This window comes from Lynx rufus, unplaced genomic scaffold (assembly GCF_022079265.1).
Source record: "Lynx rufus isolate CCGP_SWC_20201006 ecotype Redwood Valley unplaced genomic scaffold, mLynRuf1.p SCAF_10, whole genome shotgun sequence".
NCBI lineage: Eukaryota > Metazoa > Chordata > Mammalia > Carnivora > Felidae > Lynx > Lynx rufus.
The window spans coordinates 69789841-69816111 of record NW_025814824.1 but is presented as its reverse complement, the minus strand read 5'-3'; the positions used below and the strand labels follow the sequence as shown (position 1 = coordinate 69816111).

General features: G+C 41.3%; 1 protein-coding gene across 2 annotated transcripts in view; it reads left to right on the top strand.

Annotated features, from left to right (window-relative positions):
* The window catches only part of ELP1 (elongator acetyltransferase complex subunit 1), a 57784-nt gene that overhangs the window by 5871 nt on the left and 25642 nt on the right, over nucleotides 1-26271 (top strand). For both annotated transcript variants that reach the window (XR_006959994.1, XM_047067445.1), the window contains exons 5-25: nucleotides 92-172; nucleotides 3395-3480; nucleotides 5170-5266; nucleotides 5587-5677; nucleotides 6737-6860; nucleotides 8178-8271; nucleotides 11970-12200; nucleotides 13256-13426; nucleotides 14218-14317; nucleotides 16483-16665; nucleotides 19678-19784; nucleotides 20106-20209; nucleotides 21336-21389; nucleotides 21474-21579; nucleotides 22415-22530; nucleotides 22863-22936; nucleotides 23672-23750; nucleotides 23848-23927; nucleotides 25332-25469; nucleotides 25593-25678; nucleotides 25987-26135. Coding sequence is in view for 1 of the 2 variants with exons in the window: in XM_047067445.1 (XP_046923401.1) it covers nucleotides 92-172; nucleotides 3395-3480; nucleotides 5170-5266; nucleotides 5587-5677; nucleotides 6737-6860; nucleotides 8178-8271; nucleotides 11970-12200; nucleotides 13256-13426; nucleotides 14218-14317; nucleotides 16483-16665; nucleotides 19678-19784; nucleotides 20106-20209; nucleotides 21336-21389; nucleotides 21474-21579; nucleotides 22415-22530; nucleotides 22863-22936; nucleotides 23672-23750; nucleotides 23848-23927; nucleotides 25332-25469; nucleotides 25593-25678; nucleotides 25987-26135 (2351 nt within the window). In the remaining variant the exon portion in view is untranslated. The remainder of the gene's footprint in view (nucleotides 1-91; nucleotides 173-3394; nucleotides 3481-5169; nucleotides 5267-5586; nucleotides 5678-6736; nucleotides 6861-8177; nucleotides 8272-11969; nucleotides 12201-13255; nucleotides 13427-14217; nucleotides 14318-16482; nucleotides 16666-19677; nucleotides 19785-20105; nucleotides 20210-21335; nucleotides 21390-21473; nucleotides 21580-22414; nucleotides 22531-22862; nucleotides 22937-23671; nucleotides 23751-23847; nucleotides 23928-25331; nucleotides 25470-25592; nucleotides 25679-25986; nucleotides 26136-26271) is intronic.

The following is a 26271-nucleotide window of genomic DNA, read 5'->3' as shown; positions in this document are numbered from 1 at the left end:
CCAGCCCTGTAGCTTCCAGTGCTGTAGATACTTATGAAATAGCACATTTGTTATGTGAAAACAAAATCATTCTTGTTTGTGCCCACCCAAGGTCAACAGACTCTAATTATGATGACAAAAGACTTTGAGCCCATCATGGAACAGAAGATCCACCAGGATGATTTTGGTGAAAGTGAGTATAGCTTTCTTTTGAAACATTTTGTGGCCTGAAGTTCCTCTCAAGTTTGATCATTTTCAGAAACCCAAAGAACTATGAAAGGTGAAGCTTCATACATCAGTGTCTGGTAGCCCAGGTCCTTTAGCCCTTTCCAGACCATACAAGGCATTCCTCCGGTGTTTGCGGCTCTGAGAGTTCAGGTTGCCAGTAACCTGGGGAATAGAAATCTGCTTAATGTCACCTGCATAGTTGTTACCCAAACCTCAGGGCAGGCTTAGGCTGGGGCTTCAGTGAAAGGAACTGTGCTTCCAAAAATAAAGCGAGCATTTCTGGGGTACAGTTTTGGGGCAAAAACAAGAGAGGTGGGATAGAAGGCCGATTTCTTTGTTCCTACTGATTGGACCCGAATCTCCATTTTCATGGGAACCATCAGATTGTTTTCTTCCTAAGATGTAGCTGATGTGTGGGAGTATTGAAAGGGGAGAAGAGAGGAGATGTTTATTGAGTATAGGAAGTTCTGGCCATCACAAAGGCACCAGGTAGATGGCCCAGTTGAGGAAAGGGATGGGGGAGAAGGGATTTTAACTTTTACTGATTACTGACCTCATGCCTTCTTGTTCTCCCAACTCTGAGAAGTGATTTAGAAAGTTGCTACTCATTTATTTATTCAAAAATAATTTATTCAGAGATGATTTTTGGGTAGGTACTGTGAACACAACAGTGTGTTTGGTGGTGTGGATAATTCAGATTTTCCTTTAAGGAGTCCCATAATAACATGTGTAGGTATTAGGGTAGCGTGAGGGGAAGGGAGCAATGGAGAGGGAGGACTTGAGAAAGCTGGCTTGAGCTGAGTCTTGGCTAAATTGGTGTGGGGTGGGTGACAGTTGAGGGTAGGGGTGTGGTGTAAGCAAGGAAATTCATCCATTGCCAGGCATGGATGCTTCATAGACACGACATGGCTTACTCAGGCAGCCGTGAGTACTGTTGTATTGCTGCTGGCAGGACATGAGTGTGAATTGAAATAAACAGGATAGATTTTGATTAAATTTGGACAGGTTTTGATGATGCCGGATTTATTGGTTGATTGGTAGAGAGGGAAGAGACTGGAGACAGGGTGATCAGATAGGGGTAGTAAAAGAAACAGGTAAGAGATAAGGAAGGTGAATGTGGGGCCGAAAGGTGGAATGAATTCAGGAAAAATTTGATTTTCAGGGAGGACGGGGATACGTTTTTAGAATTATCTGAGAAATATTTTTGGAATACATATACATGATTCTCCTCCTGTCTTCGCCAATTAGAAATAGTAGTTAGAATGTGAAATAAACGGGTTTGGGTATGTAATGGGGCTCCAGTCAGAAGCTCAGGTGATGGGAATAAAGATGCCAGTGACTGAGAGGGAAGGTAGGGAAATGCTGACTTGTAAGCGGTAGATGGTGAGTTCTGTTCTGGATTTATTTAAGGGCCATGTGGGATCACCATGTGGAGTAGGCAAATATAAGGGGTTGAAGCTCAGGAGAGGTCAGAGATGTGGATTGGGAGTCAGTGGCATGTAGGGAATCTTTACAGTCTTGGGAGGAGATAAACTTACTCAGGAGCAGGTGTGGTGCTAGAAGAGTCTAGGATCTAGGGTGGGACTCCTGGGCATCCTTTTTGAGGACAGCCACAGAGGGAGTAACCAGCACACCTTTGGATGACAAAGTGCACTGGGCCTGGCTAATCCCACTGACTTTTTCAGAAGAAACTTAGTAATACAGTGTAAGTCAAGGGAGAGGGGGTCCAAGTCAGGGTCGTAGGTCTTAGACATATATTTGTCTCATCACTCTGTGATTGTGGTGAATAGATATTTTCCCTGTAACCCAGGGGTTGACAAACTTGTTCTGTGAAGGGCGGGATAGCAGTTATTTTCAGCTTTGCAGGCCACATGGCCTCTGTTGTAGTTACTCACCTCTGCTGTTTTAGCGTGAAAGCAGTTACAGACAATACATAAAAGAATGGGCATGGCTGTGCTTCAATAAAAATTTATTTGTAAATGTAGATACAGGCTGTAGTTTACTGATCCCTGCTCTTACCCCATCACTTATTGTCTGATCCCATTGGAAAAGTTCTCTTGCTTCATTCGTTGGTCCTTTACATCTCTGGAAACTTTCAGATAGAAGCACAGGGGTGTGCACCAGGGTAAGCATTGCTGTTCATAGACAGATGCAAGGTGTGCTATTGTAGTACTCCCATGTACCCATGCAGAGCACACAGGAAATGGTCATGCTGACCTGTAATATATAGAAATTACGAGGGGGAGGGGAAGGAAAAAAAAAAAAAGAAGAGGTTAGAGAAGGAGGGAGCCAAACCATAAGAGACTCTTAAAAACTGAGAACAAACAGGGTTGATGGGGGTGGGAGGGACGGGAGGGTGGGTGATGAGTATTGAGGAGGGCACCTGTTGGGATGAGCACTGGGTGTTGTGTGGAAACCAATTTGACAATAAATTTCATATTAAAAAAAAAAATTACGAACAGCTCTGCTTCGTCAGAATCAATGGCAGGAGGGAAGTATTGGGTCCTGGATCTGTCTGATGCTTTCAGAGACACGTCAGTAGTACCTGTTGCAGGCGAATGCCTGATCCTGCCTACTGGAACAGAGGGTTGCATTATTTCAGCACCTGACTGCATACTTTATGCAAGAGAAACATTGTGATTTAGAGAGAACCTTAGTCTGGAAGGTGGACAGTCTGTGTTCTAATTTTGGCTTCTGCCAAATTTAGAGGGTCTCATTTTCTATCTATGTGAGGAGTGAATTCCTTAATCTACAGTCCCCACCACCACTGACACGAAGGTTAGATACATTTAGTTGACCAAATAATTATAATCAGAATTTTATTCCTAGCTCTTGTGTTGAGTTTAATGTTCTTATCCATGGATGTATCTCATAAATTCTTCATGTTTCATTCTTACTTGTGAAGTGGGAATTGTTGACTGTCCTTGAGGGAATTTAGAATATATAAGATGACAGTGAAGTGCTTTCCAAAATAAGACCATTTCAGATTCTTCAAAAATCACTGCTGTGTATGATATGGAACAATTGGTTTTCAAATATTGAGTGCTAGTCAGTTTATTGAGAGGTCTCAGAGGACCCAAGTAATTGCCAGTGACCTACTTAATGAAGAATAGCAGTGGAACTGTTTTTATTTCATTTCATGTAGCTTATTGATTGTCTTGCATGTTCTCTATCAATTGCTCTCTAGGCAAGTTTATCACTGTGGGATGGGGCAGGAAGGAGACGCAGTTCCATGGATCAGAAGGTCGGCAAGCGGCCTTTCAGGTGCAAATGGTAAGATTGGTCTGATGGAAACAACCTTGACTGGAACAAATACAAGTTTTGCCAACTACCGGGAGCTCTTAGGTGTCCTGTTAGAGGCTGATAATGGATAGAGCTCTTCTGCTTTAGTAAAACTGAAACTTTAGAGCCCTCGGAATGAGTCATTCTAGAAAGACCCCTTTTCCTTTCTTATTGCCAAGTTGCTTTGTATTTTTTTTTCAGTGTAAGAATAATTATAACTAATACTCAGTTTAAAAAATATATCATCACAGATAGAAATGAAGTATTTTGTGTATCCCTCCCAGATACTCTCCCTTTCCTCCCCAGAAAGAGCTGCTATCCTGCATTCACTGTAGATCATTTTTATGTATGTTTTTATATTTTTCCTACATACATAAATTAGGTACTTTTTCTGATTTTTCCCTTTGGATGAAACTCTGTTTTCCTTTTCTTTGAATACATTTTTTTCCTTTTTTCTGAATACATTTTGAAGGTAGAACTATCAGAGTTACTGATAATGGATTAAATGTGGAATGAGAAGAAAGAATGATCCCAAGATTTGGGCTGAGCAAATAGAAAAGCATATTACTTGTGTCCATGTAGACATTTCCATGAGCTCCGTGGGACAGGCGGATCAATAATGCACCGCTTGTCATTTACATTTTCCATCTTTACTGATTGCTGGCTACAATCTGTGTGACTCCTATTTCATCTCAGCCTTTCACTAGGGGAAGGGTTTGTGTTCTTTGCCAATTGAGAATATGTCTTGTTAGGCTGCCTTGTGTATTCCCCGCTGTGCGGAGTGTGGTGCTCGTGCCGTTCCGCTGCCCCCAGTCACGGGAGTGTGATAATGAATGCTCAGGTGATCTTTTGTCCCCCAGCCTGCAGATTTGGCCTCTGTCTTCAAGACTTCAAGACCTTCAGGACTGGGATATAAGTGGTGCTAGAGCCCTTTCTTGCTCCTGTACTGCGGAACACAGAACTCTTCCATGTTTGCATCATTGCTGCTGGCTTTATTGCCTCTGATTTTTCTCTTCCTACCTTCCTCTCATCTTTTTAACTTGTCTCTGCACTGTTGTAAAGCTTATACAGTAATCAGATAACCAGAACTCTACCCCTTTACATTTAGATAAACAGAACATCTATTTCCTTACCGTAGTTACCCAGTAGATTCCTCAGCTCATTATGTTTAATATCAGATCTGCAGCTCTTTTCCTCTGTTGCTGTGCTTGGAGGCCACTTTTTTTATGTGTGAAGATGGATTTTGTTTTGGTTTCTTGGTTTCTTGATGATTTCTGGGTCTGAGAAGCCTTCTAGAAGAGTACCTGAGGATTCTATGAAGATGGTTTTCTAGATAGATTAAATGTCATGTAAAAGATTTAATTTTAATAGTCTGGGGCTGGGGCGCCTGGGTGGCTCAGTTGGTTAAGCGTCCGACTTCAGCTCAGGTCACGATCTCGCGGTCCGCGAGTTCAAGCCCCGCGTCAGGCTCTGGGCTGATGGCTTAGAGCCTGGAGCCTGCTTCCGATTCTGTGTCTCCCTCTCTCTCTGCCCCTCCCCCGTTCATGCTGTGTCTCTCTCTGTCTCAAAAATAAATAAACGTTAAAAAAAAGAATTTTTTTTTAAAAAATAGTCTGGGGCTTGTTTGATTTGGGGCCATTTAAGTCCCCCAGTAACATTTGTGTTTCTTCCTCTCTTTAGTACGAGTTGGCTTTGCCCTGGGATGACCATAGACCACAAGTGACCTGGCGTGGTGACGGCCAGTTTTTTGCTGTGAGTGTTGTTTGCCCAGAGACAGGTATGGAAATAAATTGCAGTTAAAGAAAATATTTTTTATTTTATTATTAAGTTCAAGAAGGTTTTCTTCTTAGGCTTTTTAAAATTATACGTACGAGGTGCTGCTTTAGATTTTAAGTGAATTTAGAGCTAAGAACTAAAAGAATTCTTTGAGGTCATCTGCTCCAGCCTCCTACTTGTGAGTACAAATTCTTAACAAGATTAATCTAATTAGCTTCGTAAAACCATGGCAGTTTTTATTAATAAGATGTTGGAACAGTTCTGACTTGACAACATTTTAAGTGTGTCTGTTTCTTTATTTTAACTCTACCTGCCACCCAGGAGCCCGGAAAGTGAGGGTATGGAACCGAGAGTTTGCTTTACAGTCCACCAGTGAGCCTGTGGCAGGACTGGGACCAGCTCTGGCTTGGAAGTGAGTGCGAGAAGAAACCTTGTAACTTCTTCCTCAGCGAATATTTTGGAACTGGGGTAGGGGTGGTGATACCTGTTGGGTACAGGTGTTTATATAACACAAAAGGATATTAACTTTTACTCATTTGGCTGTAGGCCCATATCTCTCTCTTTGTAGTTTTTCTGAAGTCTGAATTCAATTTGAATAGTAGATTCACAGCTTCTTCACAGATGTCATTCCAAGATATACACATTTTACAGCTTATAGGGAGCTTCTGTATGAAATCCTTGTGTATAACAGAAAGTGGTGCTTAGAAGGGAAGTCACAGTCTGCAAAGCTCTCAGGGACAGTGGAGCTTTGGTGAAAATTAGGGAAAGGGCTTTTTTCTCAGCACAAGCCGCAAGCTCTTAGGCTAGAGGGTTCTGTTTGCTGAGGAACATGCAGGCTGGATCTGGGCCCGGTAAACTTCTTGCTTAGTGTCCGCAACTGCCCTGGTCAAAGACAGAAGTGTCTCCTCTGTCTCAGTAGCATCTGTTATATGCCAAACCCCTAGGTCTATGAGTTTCAGACATCTTTTTCCCACCTGTATTTGAGTGACAATTGGATGACAGAGCAAAGAGAGAAAGGTATTGAAGTTAAAGCTATAGAGACAAATACGAACAGGATGAGGTGACTGGGATGTTTTAAGTAGGCTGAGAAGTCTTAAATACCTGTCTGAGCATGGCATAGTTGCTGAAGTCATAGATAGAAGGAGAAATACATTATGTTTTTATGGGATGTAATAATTAGAATAGAATAGTTTAAATAATGTATTGGTTTTTTAAAAAGTCACACTGGTGCAGTCTAAATCCGTAGTCTTGGGGGACAGATGGAGCCTTTGAGCAAATCACGAAGAGGCACTCTATCCCCTGGGCAGGTGGAGTACGTCACTAATGTGAACTGCTTGCCAAGAGTCACGTGGGCTTTAAACCTTCCTTGGGTAGAGGTTTTTTGTTGGAAAAATCGTTTCTCTGACTTTCATCTTGTTCTTAGCAGTTGACTGCACTTTTGGACATTCTAACACTCAATGTTTGCGTTAAGGCCCTCAGGTAGTTTGATTGCATCCACACAAGAGAAACCCAGTCAGCAGGATATCGTGTTTTTTGAGAAAAACGGCCTTCTTCATGGACATTTTACACTTCCTTTCCTCAAAGATGAGGTTAAGGTAAGTGCCTGAGTTGTTTCACCATCAAGTTTAGGGGACTTTCCTCAGCTGTAGAGGTTTCTGTCTGATGTGGGCGTATAAAACAGAAGCTCCAGAGTAGATAGTAATAAAAATAGTGGCTTCATATAACTGAATTTTTTGTTTTGAAGGATGTTTTGCAAAGAAATGGCAGTCTTTCTTACTCTAGTTAAAACATAGATAGAAATAGAAATCCTAATTAGTATTGTTTATTTGGACAAAAACATAATGCTTCCAATGATAGATACTTTTCATTGATAACATTTAAACCTTAAGCCACTTGTGTACCATTAGGATTTTTACTGAAGCAGAAACACTGAATGGTGATCTTTAATTATGTAAACATAAAAATGATTTAAAATTATGTTACATTTATGGGGCACCTGGGTGGCTCAATTAAGCGTCTGACTTCAGCTCAGGTCATGATCTTGTGATTTGTGAGTTTGAGCACCCCCCTCCCCCCCAATCAGGCTCTGTGCTGACAGCTCAGAACCTGGAGTCTGCTTCATATTCTGTCTCCCTCTCTCTCTGCCCCTCGCCTGCTCATGCTGTCTCTTTGTCAAAAATAAATAAATGTTAAAAAAATAAATACAATTATGTTACATTTAAATTAAGAACATAAGCTAAAGGTTGAGAGAGGAGTTTAATGAACTCCCATGTCCTTACTTTCAACAGATACTAGCATTTTGCAGAGCTGTTTTCATCCAATCACCCCTTTCTAGCCTAAACACACACACACACACACACACACACACACACACGCACGCACGCACGCATGCACGCACTCACTCACACACACATTTTTGTTTCCTGGGGTTTTAATTTTAGAAATTTTATTTTTAATATCCATTTCTAACAGGTAAGAAAATACTTTTCTTTGTATAGCCAGAAATCCATGATCACACCTTACAAAATTAGTAATAATTCATTAGTAGTACCTAATACCTAGTCCATATTCAAATTTCCCTGATTGTCTAAGACTGTTGACTTGCATTTGGTTGTTAAGTCTCTCTCTCTGTCTGTCTGTCTCTCTCTCTCTCTCTCTTTTTGGTTGTTAAGTCTCTTAAATTTTTAACCACAGTGCATTTTTTTTAAAGTCCCCTGCATATAATGATCTATTACATAGGTTTGTAGGTTCATACTGATTTTGTATGTTCATACTGATTCTGTAGGTTTATAATTTATTGCTAGGGATCAGCTCAAGTGTTTGGTTTGTGAGAGCATGGAATTTAGCTCTCGTAAAGATTATGAAATATGTACATAGTTAAAGGCCAGTGACATGTCTTTTTTCCCTACTAGGTAAACGGCCTGTTCTGGAATGCAGATTCCACTGTGCTTGCAGTTTGGCTGGAGGACCTTCAGAGGGAAGAAAATTGCACTCTAAAAACCTATGGTAAGACAGCACTAGTATCTCAGCTTTATGCCACATGAAATGTAATTGAAAGTAGGCTGTGGAGTTGCCTTTACCCCTTCTACTTAGTCCTGTAGTGGAATCAGAGATAACTGAGGGGGTAGGTGGAGATGAGGGAGTGGTTTGGTTTTGATTATTTATGAATTTTAGTCAGGTATCAGTCAGGGTTCTCTGTAGACATTAGACTCGGGGGACAGGCTGGCAGGTTGGAAATACAAGAGTTGATGTTGCAGTCTTGAGTCCCAAATCTGTAAGGACAGGCATGTAGTCTGGAAACTCGGGCAGGTTCTGTGTTACAGTCTGGAGGAAGAATTCCTTCTCTGGGAAACCTCAGTGTTTGCTCTTAACGCCATAAACTCTTAAGGCCATAACTCTTTGCATGAGAGCTACCCACGAAATAATCTTTTGTTTTTAAAGTCAGTTGATTTTAAAGCATGATCACATCTACAAAATACTTTCCAGCAACATCTAGACTAGTGTTTGATCAAATGGCTAGACAGCATAGCCTAGCCAAGTTGACATGTAAAATTAACCATCACAAGTCATTGCTTTCTCTGCATGGATGGTGTTATGCAGGAAGTTAAAGTGCTAGCCAAAGGAAAACTAGCAGCGAAAGACAAATGGCATTAGATACAAGTAAGAGTCGTCTGTATGCCTTTTTAACTGTAGATCACATTGTTAATATGTATTTTTCGGTGTGTGTGTAATACGTGAAAACATTAGAAAGTAAAGATGAGAAGAAACAAAAGTTATTCCATAATTCTTTTGCTCAGTAATGAGCACTGTTAAAATTTTCTTGTGTTCCATATTTTATGTGCGTGTATCGGTATGGCTGTGATCTCATTTTTGTTAAGTATATAGGCACGATACGTGTAGTTTTATAACTTGTTTTTACTAAGTCACAAACACATTTCCATTTCACATACCCATCAGCATAATTTTAAATTGCTGTATGGTATTTGTGCCACACCTTATTAAATCTCATGCTATTAGGCGTTGAAAGTTTTGTAATTTTTTCATATCAACAGCAATGCACCGAATTGTTTTGTTCATAAAGCATTTCACTTATTTTTTAAGTGGCTTCCAAACTTTTTAATCAACAGAACTTTTTCTTTAACTGGAATATTATTTAAAAGCTCATTTATTCATTCATTCATGACACAAACCTCAATGCTGGCTGCTCCGTTAGAAAAAAATTACTATCCAGGCCTCATCTCAGAGTTGGAGTCAGTGTGTTAGAATGGGGACCAGGGGCGCCTGGGTGGCTCAGTCGGTTAAGCGTCCGACTTCGGCTCAGGTCATGATCTCATGGTCCATGAGTTTGAGCCCTGCATTGGGCTCTGTGCTGACAACTCAGAGCCCGGAGCCTGTTTCAGATTCTGTGTCTCCCTCTCTCTCTGACCCTCCCCCGTTCATGCTCTGTCTGTCTCTGTCTCAAAAATAAACGTTAAAAAAAAAAAAATTTAGAATGGGGACCATACATCAGTACTTAATTAAAAAATAGGGGCACCTGGGTGGCTCAGTCAGTTAAGTGTCTGATCTCGACTCAGGTCATGATCTCGACTCAGGTCATGATCTCATGGTTCATGAGTTTGAGCCCTGCATCAGGCTCTGTGCTGACAGCTCAGAGCCTGGAGCCTGCTTCAGATTCTGTGTCTCCCTCCCTCTCTGCCCCTCCCTGTTTGTGCTCTGTCTCAAAAATAAATAAACATTAAAAAATTTTTAAAAAGCTCCCAGGCAATTGTTAATGTGCAGCCAGAGTTGAGAACCAGTTTTGAGCCAGGGTGTCAAGGGCTGGTGCTGTGATACGCTCAGGACAGAAGTGTTGCACAAGAAGTCACATCATCTGTCCTCATAGAGCATGAGTACGTGGTCTAACTTAGCAACCCACAGATAGGTAGAAGTGTTCTAGTAACTTAATTAGAGAACTAGGTTACATTCGCTGTGGTTGCTAGGTTAATTAAGAATTAGCAGGGAGAGGGGCGCCTGGGTGGCTCAGTCAGTTAAGTGTCAAACTAGGTTTCGGCTCATGTGATAATCTCGTGGTTCGTGCGTTCAGGCCCTGCATCGAGCTCTGTGCTGATATCACAGAGCCTGCTTGGGATTCTCTCTTTCCCCCTTTCTCTGCCTTCTCTGTTCTCTGTCTCTCAAATAAACAAAACAAACAAACAAACAAATTAAAAAAAAAGTGCAGGGAGATGTTTAAAGAAAAGAAATTCCTTAATACAGTTAAGGTATTTGTCTATATGTGTTTTCTCTTTAATAAAGGTTGGTTTCAACATGATCAGGTCTTTTCCCCCAAGCTTTATTGAGATTTAATTGCTATTACAACATTGTGTAAGTTCAAGATGTATACTGTGATGATTTGATACACATATATATTGTGAAATGTTTACCATAGTAAAGTTGGTTAACATGCTTCATTCACTTCACGTAATTCCCATTTTGGTTGTTGTTAAGGTGAGAACATTTAAGACCTACTCTCATAGCAACTTTCAGGTATGCAGTACAGATTGTTAACTATGGTGACCATGCTGTCTGTTAGGTCCCCTGAAGTTATAACTGAAGGTTTGTGCTCTTTAACCAACATCCCCCCATTTCCTTCCCACCCCAGGATTAGGTCTTATTCTTTTAACAGATGTTGGAAGGGATAATTGCTGATAAAGGATGAGTACTGATCTTCTTTGGATAGCTGAATCATGCTTAATACCAGATAGCCGTGGACATAACTGCACGTAAAGCACCTGGAAGAAAATAATAAGTGTCTTGAGCCTAAAACAGCATAGTGATAGTAATCTAGTGCACTTGGATTGAGTGGTTTATTTTTTATTTTTATTTTTTTATTAAATATAATTCATTGTCAAATTGGTTTCCATACAACACCCAGTGCTCATCCCAACAGATGCCCTCCTCAGTGCCCATCACGCACTTTCCCCTGTCCCCCACGCCCCGTCAACCCTCAGTTTGTTCTCAGTATTTAAGAGTCTCTTATGGTTTGCCTCCCTCCCTCTCTGTAACTTTTTTTTCCCCCTTCCCCTCCCCCATGGTCTTCTGTTAGTCTGGAGTCTTAGAACCTTGACTACCCTACGTTCTCCTACAAGTGGACCTTGAGAGCTTGTTTGGAAGTTCTAGCAGGGGAGTGCAGCTACTCGTATACCCTTGACTGAAGAACGGTCCTTCTCTATCAGGGAAGGTCGTCCTCTTGGAGTACGCAGCTTTGGGAGGGACACACATGGAGTGGTGAGGGAGGGAGGGGACACCGGAGCCAGCCAGATCAGCTGAATCAACCCTGGCAATCAGTGGGGTGACAGATGTCACAGACAGATCGCCCTCACATCCAGGATTGAGTGTTTTAATACTTTTAATCTAATTGCCAAATTTTCTTCTTTCTAAATCTTTATGAAAAAACAACTCACTAAAGCACCGTTGTCCTAGTACCTTTCTGTCCTCATGATCCTAAAGTTTGAAAGTAGAGGGAAACTGAACATGTGTGCTTCTGACCTTAGCTTATCCCCATGGAAAACTACTTTTTGACAGTTATTATTGTTGATATTATGATTTTAATGAAGAGGCTGAGCAGGAAAGGTCATTTGAAAAAGAAAAAATTCTTCCTCATCTAGCAAGTGGCATGAAGTCTGGTCCTCCAGCCTGATGGCCTTCGTCTCATCTTCCCCTTGCAGTGCAGCTCTGGACTGTTGGGAACTACCACTGGTATCTCAAGCAAAGTCTGCCCTTCAGCACCTGTGGGAAGAGCAAGCTGGTGTCTCTGATGTGGGACCTGGTGACCCCGTACCGGCTGCATGTTCTCTGTCAGGGCTGGCATTACCTCTGCTATGACTGGCACTGGACGACTGACCGGAGCTCAGGAGATAATTCGAGCGACATGGCAAACGTGGCTGTCATTGATGGAAGTAAGGAGCTGGAAAGCGTGTCCATGAGCCTGTAGGGGTTCTGAGTCTGTTCGTGCAGATGTCATGGTTTGACTAAAACTGGAGAATTTTGATTTGTTTGGTGCTTTGGTTGTTTGGTTTATTTTTACTTATTTGTTGTTTTGTTTTGATTGGATGGGAATGCCCCTAGTGGGGGCTTGTGTTCTCCTGAGAACCGTAATCCTTCCTCCTCATCCTTACCCCTGCCCAGCCCAACTCCATCCATGGTCTTCACGAATTTACTTGTCTGGCCTCTGAAGACGTTGAACATTTTGACTTCAGGTACAGAGGACGACAACAGTAATCTTGTGGCATTGGGTGTGTCAGTCTTACCTTTTTGCTCTGACACAGATTTACACTGATCCTTGCACCACTCCACTTGGGTTGCTTTGTTATTTGGTACAATATTTGTTAATTATATAATCTCTAATATGTTCAATTCAAGTCACAGACATCTGTCTAGTATGAGGATTCGTTGGTGTATTTTGTTTGATGAGGGGGAGGAAATTGGAGCAAGAAGGGGTTACTTCAATAGACAGTGTACTTACCGCTGGTAACGTAAAGGAAAACTTGTTGCTAAGATTGTGATGTGCAGTGGTGTGCTAATTTTGTTCTAATTAGTTCTAATTTGTTCTAATCAGTAGTCCTAATGCTGATTTTACAATCATATGCTCTGTACAGAGGACTTAATCAGGTAGGTCTTATTATTGAAAACTTGTAGGGAAATATTTCAAGGATTTGGAAGGGAATCATTCCCTCGGTTCATTGGCTTGGTTGCAGGCCCGGGTTTCAAGCTAGAACTCTTGGCCACCTGGCCCTCATTTGCAAGAGTTGGACTGCTCCATGCCTGAAGGTTACACACTCAGTTTTCCTTGTATACTGTGTTTAAGTTTATTTATGATAAAAGCACCAAACATTTTTAGAAACTGCTGTGTATTTTCTACCACCATTATTAGATAGTGGTGCTGTGTTGTCAGATGCTTACTTTACAAAGGACACATCCACTTACCTAATCTCGTCTTGTCTCTCACACGCAGGCAGGGTACTGGTGACGGTCTTCCGGCAGAGTGTAGTTCCACCTCCCATGTGCACCTACCGGCTGCTGCTCCCACACCCTGTGAATCAAGTCATGTTCTCTGCACACCCCCAGAAGAGTAATGACCTCGCGGTCCTAGATGCCAGTAACCAGATTTCTGTGTATAAATGTGGTATGTTCAAAAACTGTTACCAAGATGTTCTGAACCAAGTTCCTTCTGCACAAAAGCAGATTATACTATGGTGTTGCCTTGGTGGTGCTTTGCCAGTGTTTTTAAAAATTGTGAAGTTTGTGATTAATGTCATTATTATGATGATATCTAATTGGCTTGTGGGGTTTGGAATGGGAGGGGGTTAATCCTACTCTGGCTTATAAAAGCAATTCGTTTTGCTTGTTGAACTTGAAAAGTTAGTTATTTAACAGTAACATTCAACCCTGGAAGTAGCGTAGTATCTTAATGCATCTTTATCACATTTTACAGTTTTCATAGCCTTTTCCACATACTTGCAGTTGATCTCACAGCCTTCCTATGAGTGTTGTCAGAGCTGGGGTTTTTCTGTTCTGTAGGGGAGGGAAGAGAATGCCAGCATGTTTGCAGTTTGCTTGAGCAAGAGTGGACAAGGACCTTAGCTTAGGTGTTCTAGCGTCTAATCCACTTGCCCTTCCACAGTCCCATTGCTGCCAGCTTGTATTTGCTCTCTTGATTTTTTTATTTGTGAGTTCAGTGGCATGCTGTAAATTACACTGGCACGTGATACTATAGCCTTGTTTTCAAAGCATCCTGAATCCCCAGCCTGAAAGGTATGCAGAGATTTAAGAAAGAGGTTGAGATGTTATTTCTAGAATGCTTTATTGCTAAAGTGGATTACCTTCTAGAACCTATTAAATGAGGATTCAGTACCCTTAGTACCAGGGAAAATGTGTGTTGTTTACTACGATAGTGTCTGCATTTTTGTTTTCTAGGTGATAGTCCAAGTGTGGACCCTACGGTGAAGCTGGGAGCTGTGGGTGGAAATGGATTTAAAGTTTCTCTTGGAACACCTCATCTGGAAAAGAGATACAAGTAGGTTGTTCTTAATTACCTTGGACCACGAGAACAGCATTTAGTTCTAAATTCAGCCTACTCTTACTAACCTGTGCCTGTAGCTGAGTGGAACAAGTAGATTGAACCCCTGGGCCCTGGTTTTTCAGCCTGGTTGGGGAAGTCAGTTACCTGGATATCTGAATGCCATATGCTAATGGGTGACTGTGGAGCCAAGCTGTTAGCTGGCTTAGAACCCACTTCCTCTGACAGCCCTTGGCTCGCCAGGGAAAACCACACGGTAAAGGTGGAGATGAGGATGATAGGGCCAAGCTGCATATGGCTACATGCGTGAGGGGGCCCGTGTTGTTACCACACGGCAGACTGAATGCGGTCTCTGTCTTTGTCGCATCCCACACTCCAGAACTTTGGGTTGCTGTGTTTTGAGTCTCCCGGGTTGGAAATCAGAATGCATTTTCCCACTGAAACAGTAGTATAAATGATTGGGTATAACTCAGTATCTCAGGTACACTGTAGACATTGTAAGATGACCCTGAAGCCAATTATTAATTATAATACCACTTCTGTGAGAATCCAGGATTTGATTATTCTATTTGATAAGCCCATGTTCTGAATTACTAAATACTGCCTCCTGAGACCATTTATTTGTAAGTTAACAGGAATAATAAACAGGCTAAAATAAGTAGCTGAATTTAATAAGTAATATTTCTCTTAAATATATGCAATACGTTTAATAAATGTGTATAATGTGGGGGCTGTCTGTATAACGCTTAGTCATTTTCGAAGAACATTTATGTGGGTTATTTCATTTCACAGAATTGAAACCACTTGAGGGCAGATTTAAGGCAAACTTGGAAGTGTGAGACAATTTATTTTTTTATTTTTATTAAAAAATTTTTTTAATGTTTATTTATTTTTGAGAGAGAGACAGAGACAGAGGCTGAGTGGGTAGAGGCAGAGAGAGAGGGAGACACAGAATCTGAAGCAGGCTCCAGGCTCCCAGCTGTCAGCACAGAGCTGGATGCAGGGCTCGAACTCATAAACCATGAGATCATGACCTGAGCTGAAGTTGGACACTTAACCGACTGAGCCACCCAGGTGCCCCAGTGTGACAATTTAGAATATAGTATCATTTTTAAAAATTGAGTGAAGGATAGCTCCACGTCATTTAGAAGATTTCATGAAGGACTTGAATACTTGGTCCTTAAAGAACAGATCTGGCTAGGACTGGCAGAGATGGTCCAGGAACATTGGCTATGGGGGGCAGAAACGTGTTGGTGGGAACCAGAGGTGGGAAGGTCCCTGTGTGGGGAAGAACACAGTGGAGGGGCTGAGTCCAGGGAGAGCTGGTTGGGTGCGAAGAGCAGGGTAGTGATCCAGCTTCTTCAGTGCGTGCTGAGGACTTGCCACTTTAGCTAAAAGGCAGGATAAGTAGCCATTACGAGTTCTTGCCTGATGTGGCAAAAATGTGCTCTCCTCTGGTGTATTATGCTACAGGAGGAAGGTGTTAGAAGCCAAGATACCATCTTTCAGGCTAATTAGTCGTTTTGATGTGAAATACTTAAAAATAACGCACTCTACTGAGACCCAGATATCTGCTGGAGCCTGTTTGAATGCTGATAAGTGGTGGCAGTGGACACCCTCTGGGGTTTGTTACTCTAGGGCCTAGGGCAGGTAGTTTTCTTGTGTAGTCAGTTCCCTGAAGTATTCTTTTCAATATAAAGATCTCAATATAAGAAATCTAAGTAAATAGAAAAACATTCTTTTTAAAAAAAAATTTTTTTTTTAAACGTTTATTTTTGAGACAGAGAGAGACAGAGCATGATCGGGGGAGGGTCAGAGAGAGGGGCACACACAGAATCTGAAACAGGCTCCAGGCTCTGAGCTGTCAGCACAGAGCCTGGTGCGGGGCTTGAACTCACGGACCGTGAGATCATGACCTGAGCTGAGGTCGGATGCTAAGACTGAGCCACCCAGGCGCTCCGAGAAACATTCTTAAGCCAGGGAGACATAATTATGTTTGGATTTTGTACTGTTTGGATTTTGTAATATTTGGCATTACTTCAGGTTTTGTCATTCCGAATTAGTTGACTGTGAGCAGGTGGTTCATTCTTCCTTCATCTAGGAAAATCTCAGTGATATTAAAGTTTTATTTATGTCTTGGATATTCTTCAATATTAAAACAGAATTCAGTTTGAGAATGGTGAAGATCAAGAAGTAAACCCATTGAAGCTCAGCCTTCTCACCTGGATTCAGGAAGAGGTTTTCCTGGCTGTAAGCCACAGTCACTCCAGCCCACAGTCTGTCATTCACCATCTGACTGTGATGCCTTCTGTGACGGATGATGAGCCCGGACAGCTCAGTATTAGGTATTGTAGCACTTCCCTGTTATCACACAGAGTTATGTTTGTGTCTTTTCTGAGTATAGGACTTTTTCTGACTTCTGGGGGGTGAGGTTAAGGGCAGTAACTTTGTTAAATATACTTAGCAAGGGGGTTAAGTGTAGTTTTGAGTCATGTCAAAATACAAACCTTAATATTTATCAAGAAGTGGTGAAACATAGGGCAAATACCAATAGATGGGGCAGAACCTTTTGTAAGATGCGATAAATTTTTTTTAACGTTTTTATATATTTTTGAGAGAGAGAGAGTGCATGTGCACATGCAAGCCGGGGAAGGGCAGAGAGCAAAGGGGACAGGATCCGAAGGAGGCTCTGTGCTAACAGCAGAGCCTGACGTGGGGCTGGAACTCACCAGTTGTGAGATCATGACCTGAGCTGAAGTTGGATGCTTACCCTACCAAGCCACCCAGTCTCAGTCTATATCTGTGTGCTTCATTTGATATAGTGACTTTAAGATGCTTCTTCTGGCTTCCTCATCTATATGTTCTTTTTTGTGCTTGACTGCATTTACTGTTAGAGAGTGTCTGTTTTTCTTTGCTAAATTTCACTGCTTCCTGGCCCCTAAGTTTTGCTTTGATTCCAGACTGCATCTGTGTCTCAAAACAGGTTTCATTTAATGGGTGCTGTTTTCTGTAACGCAAGCCCTGTTGTGAGGTTGATGGTGTTGCCTTGACAGCTCCAAGAATCCTCAGGCTTCCAGCGTCAAAACTTGGCACAATAAGCCTAAATTGATATTATTCCTCAGACTCATTTGTAATTCAGGGTCTCCTGGTTAGATTTTAATTCTAGAAACCCTTGCTGCAAAATTAGGAACCTGTCCTTACAGTATACACAAAACATAAGGTAGTCATTAACTCCTAACCTTTGACTCAAAGTGCTTCATATTTTTAAAAAGCTTTTTATGAATATGTCCATATAAAGGATATGTTCTAGCTATATGCAACACTCATAGGTAGCCAGGAGCTTACGTTTAAAAAGCAGAGCAGATGGGAGGGATGGGTGAAATAGGTGAAAGGGATTAAGGAGAGTATTTGTTGTGATGAGAGCTGGGTGATGGATGGAATTGTTGAGTCACTACATTGTACACCAGAAACGAATACAACACTATGTTACCTACACTAGAATTGAAATAAAAACTTAATAAAAATAAGGTAATAAAAAACAAGGCACTTTACATCAGAAATACCTAAATGGTACAAATTTCTGCTTCTCCAAATTTGAAATTTTTAAAAATTTTTTTTTTTCACTTTTATTTACTTTTGAGACAGAGAGAGAGACAGAGCATAAATGGGGGAGGGTCAGAGAGAGGGTCACAGAATCTGAAACAGGCTCCAGGCTCTGAGCTGTCAGCACAGAGCCCGACGCAGGGCTCGAACTCACGGACCGGACCGCGAGATCATGACCTGAGCCGAAGTCGGCCGCTCAACCGACTGAGCCACCCAGGCGCCCCCAAATTTGAAATTTTTAAAAAAATTTTTATTTATTTTGAGAGAGAGTGCACATGCTTGTTGGGGAAAAACAGAGTTCCAAGACTCTGTGCTGTCAGTGCAGGGGCTCGATCTCTTGACTGTGAGATCATGAGCTGAGCCAAAATGAGGAGTCGAACACTCAACCAACTGAGCCACCCAGGCGCCCCTGAAATTCTTTATCATTAGCTCCTAGAAGGAAAAGCTGGGTCATCTCATTTGTTGTACGAAAATGAGAAGTCATTTAAAATATATTTGTGCTGGGGCGCCTGGGTGGCGCAGTCGGTTAAGCGTCCGACTTCAGCCAGGTCACGATCTCGCGGTCCGTGAGTTCGAGCCCCGCGTCGGGCTCTGGGCTGATGGCTCAGAGCCTGGAGCCTGTTTCCGATTCTGTGTCTCCCTCTCTCTCTGCGCCTCCCCCATTCATGCTCTGTCTCTCTCTGTCCCAAAAATAAATAAACGTTGAAAAAAAAAAAAAAAATTTTTTAAAAAAATAAAAAAAATAAAAAAATAAAAAAATAAAATATATTTGTGCTACTTTGACTTCTGTTTCTCAAAAAAAGGCTATTCTCTTCATACAAAATATTACTGTCATTAGGGAATATAAAGTTCCTCAATCAGCTTACAGGTCTTAATAGCTTACATTTATTGTAGCTTGTATTTTGCAAAAGATACTCTTTTAAGTGCTTTACCTACAGTAACTCACTTACTTATGACATTACCTCTTCGAAGTGTGTATCATTAGCACCCGTGTTTTACAGCTGAGACCACTGAGGCACTGAGCAGTTAAGTAACTTGCTTGGGATCATGCAGGTAGAGCCTGTATCCAGTCCCATTCATTCTCACTCCAGACTCTCTTTTCTTAACCCAGTCACAGATAAAATGCCCCAAATTTTGTGAGGATAAATTGAGTTTTTCGTAGATTGGCTAAAAACTCTTTGAATAAATGTTAGCATCAGCAACATTTGGTTTTATTGTTCTCTTCTGCTTCTGTCCAGACATGTCATTTTCTGTTCATCGACGCAGGAAAATACATAATGATAGTAACAGATTCTCCTCTTCCCTTTAATGAAGACCCACAGGCTGTCATGAATGAATATGATAGCAATAAGAGATACTGAGTATACTCATTTTTCTACAGATTCACTGCTTTATTTAAGGCAATGTATATTTTAAGGAGACAAATGATACCATGCATGTCCAGTGAAGGCGATTAAGTTGTTATAAGTTGTATTAAGTTGCTGCCAGATGGGAGTGATGACCTCACAGTGTAGACACCTAGCTTATTGGCATTGTGGAAAACAGTGTCGTGTGACAGGTAATTTATGTGGGCCCCTGCTTGCAGTATTTATCATTGTGTGTATGCATTATGTATATATTGTATTGAAATAGGCAGTGCAGCCCAAAGGGAAATTACTTCTTTTTTCATTCTGCAAAATGAGTGAAATGCTACTATTTTTGAGAATCAAGTAGTCTGTTCACACCCCCATTCCCCTTTTTTTTACTTTTGTCAGTTCATCTGTGGCAGTGGATGGAGTCATAATCAGTCTGTGTTGCAGTTCCAAGACCAAGTCAGTAGCACTGCAGCTGGCTGGTGGCCAAATGCTTAAGTACCTTTGGGGTGAGTATCAGAATGTTAGGAAAGCGTGTTTATGATAAATGTTTAATTCTTGAGAATGTGTACTTGTGAGTTTCTTGTCAGTGCTGCATTGACTGTTAGGTCTTTTAACTATCCTGGAAAACCCAAAGCTGTAGAGTGGAATTGGCAGGTATATTCTCCCTCTGTGTTCTCCTGTAATGGACTGGAGTATTGTACGAGTTTCCAAAATACACTTGGAAAGTGATCCAAATTGCATGTTAAGTGTTCCAGCAAGTATTGATGTGACAGTGTTTTACAGTGAGCATACCAACTCTTTATAAACCTCAGCTGCCCATCCTGCAGAGTCACCCTCTCTGGCTGTTGAACCATGGAAGAACCCTAGTGGATTTCCTGTTCGGTTTCCTTATCCTTGCACACAGACTGAATTGGCCATGATTGGAGGAGAGGTAAGTGAACACAGGGCAGAAAGACTTACCACTTAGAACAGTGGCCCAGGAACTGATGGCATTAGGTAAAAGTCCCCACTTACTCTCAGGGCAACAGTGAGAAGTACCTGAGCCTCAGCTTCTTCATCTATGAAATGGAATTAAGAGATTATCTGACATGGAGGAGTTAGCTGATTCCTTTCCTTGGGGGTATGAATTAAAAGATAGAAAAATGCAGTTGGCAGACTTTTATGCCCTGTTGGGTAGATAATTCAGAGTTAGTTTTATTAAATGCTGTTTGGGGACAACAGAAATGTAATCTCAAAAATAGTGTTCCGTGGGTTGTGATTCATCAAATATTGGAATGTCTATAATTATGGCAGATGATAGGATACAGTGGTTACAGAACAAAACAGCTAACTAATCCCTGCTCTTCTGGAATTTGTAATCTATCAATGTGGGTATGACTATCCCCTCTGATATGAGGATGAAGGAAATGACCAGGGTGTGGTTTGGGGGTCTAATTAGAAGATGGTACAGGAAAGCATCTCTGACATGGGTTACATGCTGAGGTATGAAGGGGAAGAAATCTCTGTCCCTGGGAAAGAGAGTGTTCCAGGGAGAAGGAACTGCATGCACCTTGAACTTGGAAAGAGTCCAGCTTATTCAGGGAACCGAGTGGAAGCAGTGTGGCTGGACCTTTGTGATAGGCTGTGGGAAGGAGTGTGGGTTTGTTTATTTCACAAAGATTGGAAAATTGTTGCTGTTTTTAATCAGGGAATGGTACGATCTGCTTCATGCTCTGAAAGGTTATTCTGGTTGCCCAGTGGAGAGTAGGTAGGAATGGGCCGAGAGTGGACGGACTGTTGGAGAGGAGGTGGTGACAAGCAGAAAGGGATCTAGTCGAGACACATGTAGCAGATGGGAATATGGGGCTTGCTGATGGATTGGATGGCATGCTGCTCCACTTTGCCCTGAGCCAGGTGTCTGTATTCAGTCTGTATTCACCATCTCAGGTGTCTGTATTCAGTCTTGATGACGTGGACTTAGAGGTGAAGCCACAGGGCAGTAGAACTATGTGATAGACAAATCAGGTTTAACTAGTTGGATTAGAATTGTTTGTAATTTCAATTTTGTTTCTTTGCAGGAATGTGTCCTTGGTCTGACTGACAGATGCCGCTTTTTCATCAGTGACACTGAGGTATCAAGGCTGGGTTTGGTGCAGGATCCTTTTTACTATCGGCTCCAAGAAATACAGCTAACTTTCCCCTTTGCCTTATTGTAGGTTGCTTCAAATATCACATCGTTTGCTGTATATGGTGAATTCTTGTTGTTGACAACCCATTCCCATACCTGCCTGTGTTTTTGCTTGAGAGATGCTTCATTTAACAGTAAGTGTTCAGTGTATAAATTAGGAAATAGTCCCTTTTCTAATATCTTCTGCCCTTTGAAGCCTTGATGACTTTAAAGTTCACCACTTACTTTGGCTTTTTATCATAGAGTCCTAGATTGTGAGCAAACCTTTAGAGTTCATATACTTGGCCCCTAATCACAACACAGTATCTCAGTTCAGTATTCTATGCCAGTTAGCAAAGACTTCCAATGAAGGAGGTCTTTCCTCAACCAGAACATTGTAAAATTAAACAAAACTGCTCTCAGGAGCATATAACTAATCCAGTGTTGTACTTTGAGTTACCATGTAGATACAGCCGGCTGTCACTTCTTTGTAATCTTCCTTTGCTCACTGTGGCCACCCTCCATCGTATATCTGAAAGACTCTATCTGGTGGTTTGTAGGAAACTGTCCCATTTTTTCTTGAATTCCACGTATCCCTTCCCCCTACTGTTTGTGTGTTTTCCTTATTCTAGACAACTTCCCCTTGTTTTCTTTGCTTCCAACTTGAAAACTGGGAATTTCACAGATGTGATTATAGTGTACTGATAATGTGCATAGAGAAGCTGCCCAGTCCTCCCTGTGTTTTCTAAATCATTTGAGAAGCTGTGTATGTGAATATGCATGAGGACTCTGTGAAAGAGAGGGCAAGTTCCAGGGATAAGGTTGTTTGTTAGGAAGGCTACCGGTTTTGTGGTTGTGTGGGAGAGCAAAGGGATGTGGTTGTTAATTGCTTTCTTCTAGTTTGGAGAATATGTTCAGTTTCAGTTGCAGTAAATGGAAAGTGACTTGTCATGACGGTGATTCTCATGGCTTAGCCAGTGGTGTCTTTAGCATTACATGCAGGTCTGAGCAACAACCACGTGTCTAAAGGGGAATCTCTGCGGAAGGTGGAGAGGGGTTCACGTATTGTCACCGTTGTGCCCCAGGACACCAAGCTTATATTACAGGTAAGCTCATTTTTCTGGCTGTGTTTCTGGTTGTGTTTTAGATACTCTTACACTTGTAATAATTTACTGTAGGCCATTCCTTGCTGAATTCTCTGTTAGCTTTATACAAAGGTTGTTGATACAGGTTGTGCCCAGCATGGGTAAAAGGGAAGCTTCTCTTGGAAGTCAAAATAACTACTGAGCACAGCTAGATTCTGCTGGAAGTGTGCGCATTTTATAGTATCATGGTAGTTCTCTGTGAAGAGTTGAGTTAGGTGAAATAGTATCTCCTGGGTATTTAAATTTTTTCTGTTAAATTAAAAACATTACTGTTCTGATTTATTTATTTTAAGATGCCAAGGGGAAACTTAGAAGTTGTTCATCATCGAGCTCTGGTTTTAGCTCAGATTCGGAAGTGGCTGGACAAGTAAGAACCATGTATATGACTAGTTTGTTTGTTGTTATGACTTATATGTGAACATAATATGTATTCTATTAAAGTTTTTAAAACATGAAAGTATGAAATTACACATGTCTTCAGATTCTCAGAGGCTTTTTTCCCCCCACACTTTGATTTTAATATTATGTGGTGCAATAAATACTCCTAGTAGGAAGAATCATGAGACTCATCATACAAGACAGTGTTTCCTAGCCTGAGGAGGTCCACATGGGTTTTAGATGGCCCGCGAACCCAGGGAAATCGTGCACCAAACTGTCTGTGTGTATTTATTCAGGCAGAAGGCCTAAGGCTTTGGGCAGATGTACAGAGGGGCCTTTGACCCACAAATGCCTGAGACACTATTGTGAAGGAAATGATCCATTGTCTGAGTTTATTTTGGGAAAACTTTATATTAGAAAGACCTTTACTAACATTTTGCTAAAAGAGAAAGTAGACCTAAGTTCTATGATGATTGTCTATCATGTGTATGTGGGGAAGTAGTCCTCAGACTGCCATGGGGACTAAGTTAAGTGAAGAAGGTAAGTGAAGCTGGTACCTGATTTTTCATTCTGTGAATTGAGAGCGGAAGTCCAGTGGTAGTTGTTTGGCATTTGGACTGTAATCTAATTATAACTGGTTTGTATCATAATGAAAACATGTTGGATCCAGGAAGGTTATTAGTCTTTGTAAAATGACATGTCTATTCATTATGTCTCTTCACAGACTTATGTTTAAAGAAGCATTTGAATGCATGAGAAAATTGAGAATTAATCTCAATCTGATCCATGACCATAACCCGAAGGTAAATTTCTGAATCTGATATTAACTCTAGCTTACCTGAGACTTGAACTGACGTGATTGGAACTAAAATTTTTTGTCCTTTTTTTTGTCTTTGGTAGGTATTTCTTGAAAATGTGGAAACCTTCATAAGACAGATAGATTCTGTAAATCATATCAATTTGTTTTTCACAGAATTGAAGTAAGTATTTTGAATGATTTATGAGTATCATATCCATTATTTATCTCATTTTGGAAATAAAACATAAATAGCTACAGGAAAAAAATTAACCTTCTGTTTGGTATTTTTTAATCATTATAAGTCTAACATGCCACTGACAGTAGATATTTGCTCTTTTTCCTTCTTTTTAAAAATAGCCTATTTAAAACTAAGACTCAAAAATGTGTCCTTTAGAATTATAATTGACTATTTTTAGGTGTATATGAAATTGAAGTCAAATGGTGTGTTTTTCTGCAATGACTTTTTTCCAATTTAAAAAATTCTAAACGTACAAGAAAAGTTGAGACGTCCAGCGAGCATCCTATACCCCCAACTAGATTCTGCAGTTGATATTTTCCTATATTTGCTTTATCATGATCTACCATCTGTCCATCCATCATTCACCTTTTTTAAGGCAAATTAAAAAAAATTTCTTTTAATGTTTTTACTTATTTCTGAGAGAGAGAGAGAGAGAGCAGGCATGAGCAGGGGAGGGGCAGAGAGAGAGAGAGAGAGACACAGAATCCAAAGCAGGTTCCAGGCTCTGAGCTGTCAGCACAGAGCCCAGTGTGGGGCTCAGACTCGTGAACCGCAAGATCATGACGTCAGCCGAAGTCGAATACTTAACCAACTGAGCCACCTAGGCACCCTGAGACAAATTTTAAGTTAATTGTAGATATCAGTCCACTTTATGTCTCAGTATTCCACTTTGTGTAACACTGATTAGAGTGCATTCTCCGTGTACAGGGTCCCCCCCCAGCAGGTCAGATTCATGTGTCATGAAATGTACAGACCATAAGTGTACTGTCTAGGCAGTTTTGACCAGTGTGTACTTCCGTGTAGCCCAAACCTGTCAAGATAGAGAACATTTCCTTCACCTCAGAAAGTTCTTCCAAACCTCTTGTTAGTCCCATTCCCTACCTCCTAGGCAACCATTGTTTGGAGATTGTCACCATAGATCAATTTTGCCTGTCGGAGAACTTAAATGTAAGTGGAATCAGATAGTATTTGCTCTTCTTTGTAAGTTAAGCTGCTTTCACTCGGCATGTTACCTTGAAAGTAACCCGTGTTTTTGCTGGTATCACGGGTTCGTTCATGTAGTGTGCTATAGTGCAAATATACTACAATTTGTTTATTTGTTCCTCTGTAGTTGGGCAGCTGGTCTGTTCCCAGTTAGGGGCTAATGTGAATATATCACTGTACACCGTTTTGGGGACACGTTTTCATTGCTCAATTTGTTTCTTCATTTTTCACCTAATGTGAATATAATGAAACTGTTCTCCAAAAGCCATTTTTATTACCTCATCAGCATGTCCCAGTACGTGGTAGTCATTTGATAGCTAGGACACATGTTCAGTTAGTGACCTTTTAATGACCTGTTCTTAGGGAAGAAGATGTTACAAAGACCATGTATCCTCCACCGGTTACCAGCACTGCCCAGCTGTCCAAGGATCCTGATGGGAAAAAAGTAGACCTTATCTGTGATGCTCTGAGAGCAGCCATGGAGAGCATAAACCCTCACAAGTATGTGTGCTGTCATTAGTTGGCATCTTTTGAGGCCCAGAAGTGTGCTATTGTCCTTACGCAGGGACTGAGAATGTCCTTCTTCACTCTGCTCATTCTGGCGTTCTTCACTCACTACCTCAGGTACTGCTTGTCAATACTCACCTCTCACGTGAAGAAAACAACCCCAGAACTGGAAATTGTGCTGCAGAAGGTACACGAGCTTCAAGGTAGAGACCCTTTCATGGAGAGTGTTTAACAGGGCCCCGAGTGTCACCAGACTTCCAGTCTTCTGGAGATCTCACTGACCAGGTTCAGTGCCACATCACAGATTTAATATGTGGCTTATTGGACATTTGAAGACCTGTGTCAGTTTCTTTGAGCGCTGCCCTACAAAGCATGTACAAAAGAAGTCATGTGGTGTTCAGTTTGGCCAAGAAATTTTGTTACTTTGTCTTTTTGGTTATGTTGCTAGATGCACGGGTTTATTCCCAAATGGCTTTGATTGGTCTTGTTTTCTTACACACTGACATGACAGGCAGTGCTTCGCCTGTTCCCGATGCTGTGAGTGCTGAAGAAGCCCTGAAGTATTTGCTGCTTCTGGTAGACGTTAATGAATTATATGATCATTCTCTTGGGACGTATGACTTTGATTTGGTCCTCATGGTAGCTGAGAAGTCACAGAAGGTATGTGGAGTTTCCACTTTAACATCCTTTTGGTTCTTATTTTTGTTATCATGGTGGTGTGAAACCCTGTCTGTCCCTGATACTGCAGTATCTTGTCTGATGTTAACATTGCATGTACAGGCCTAGAGGCAGATCT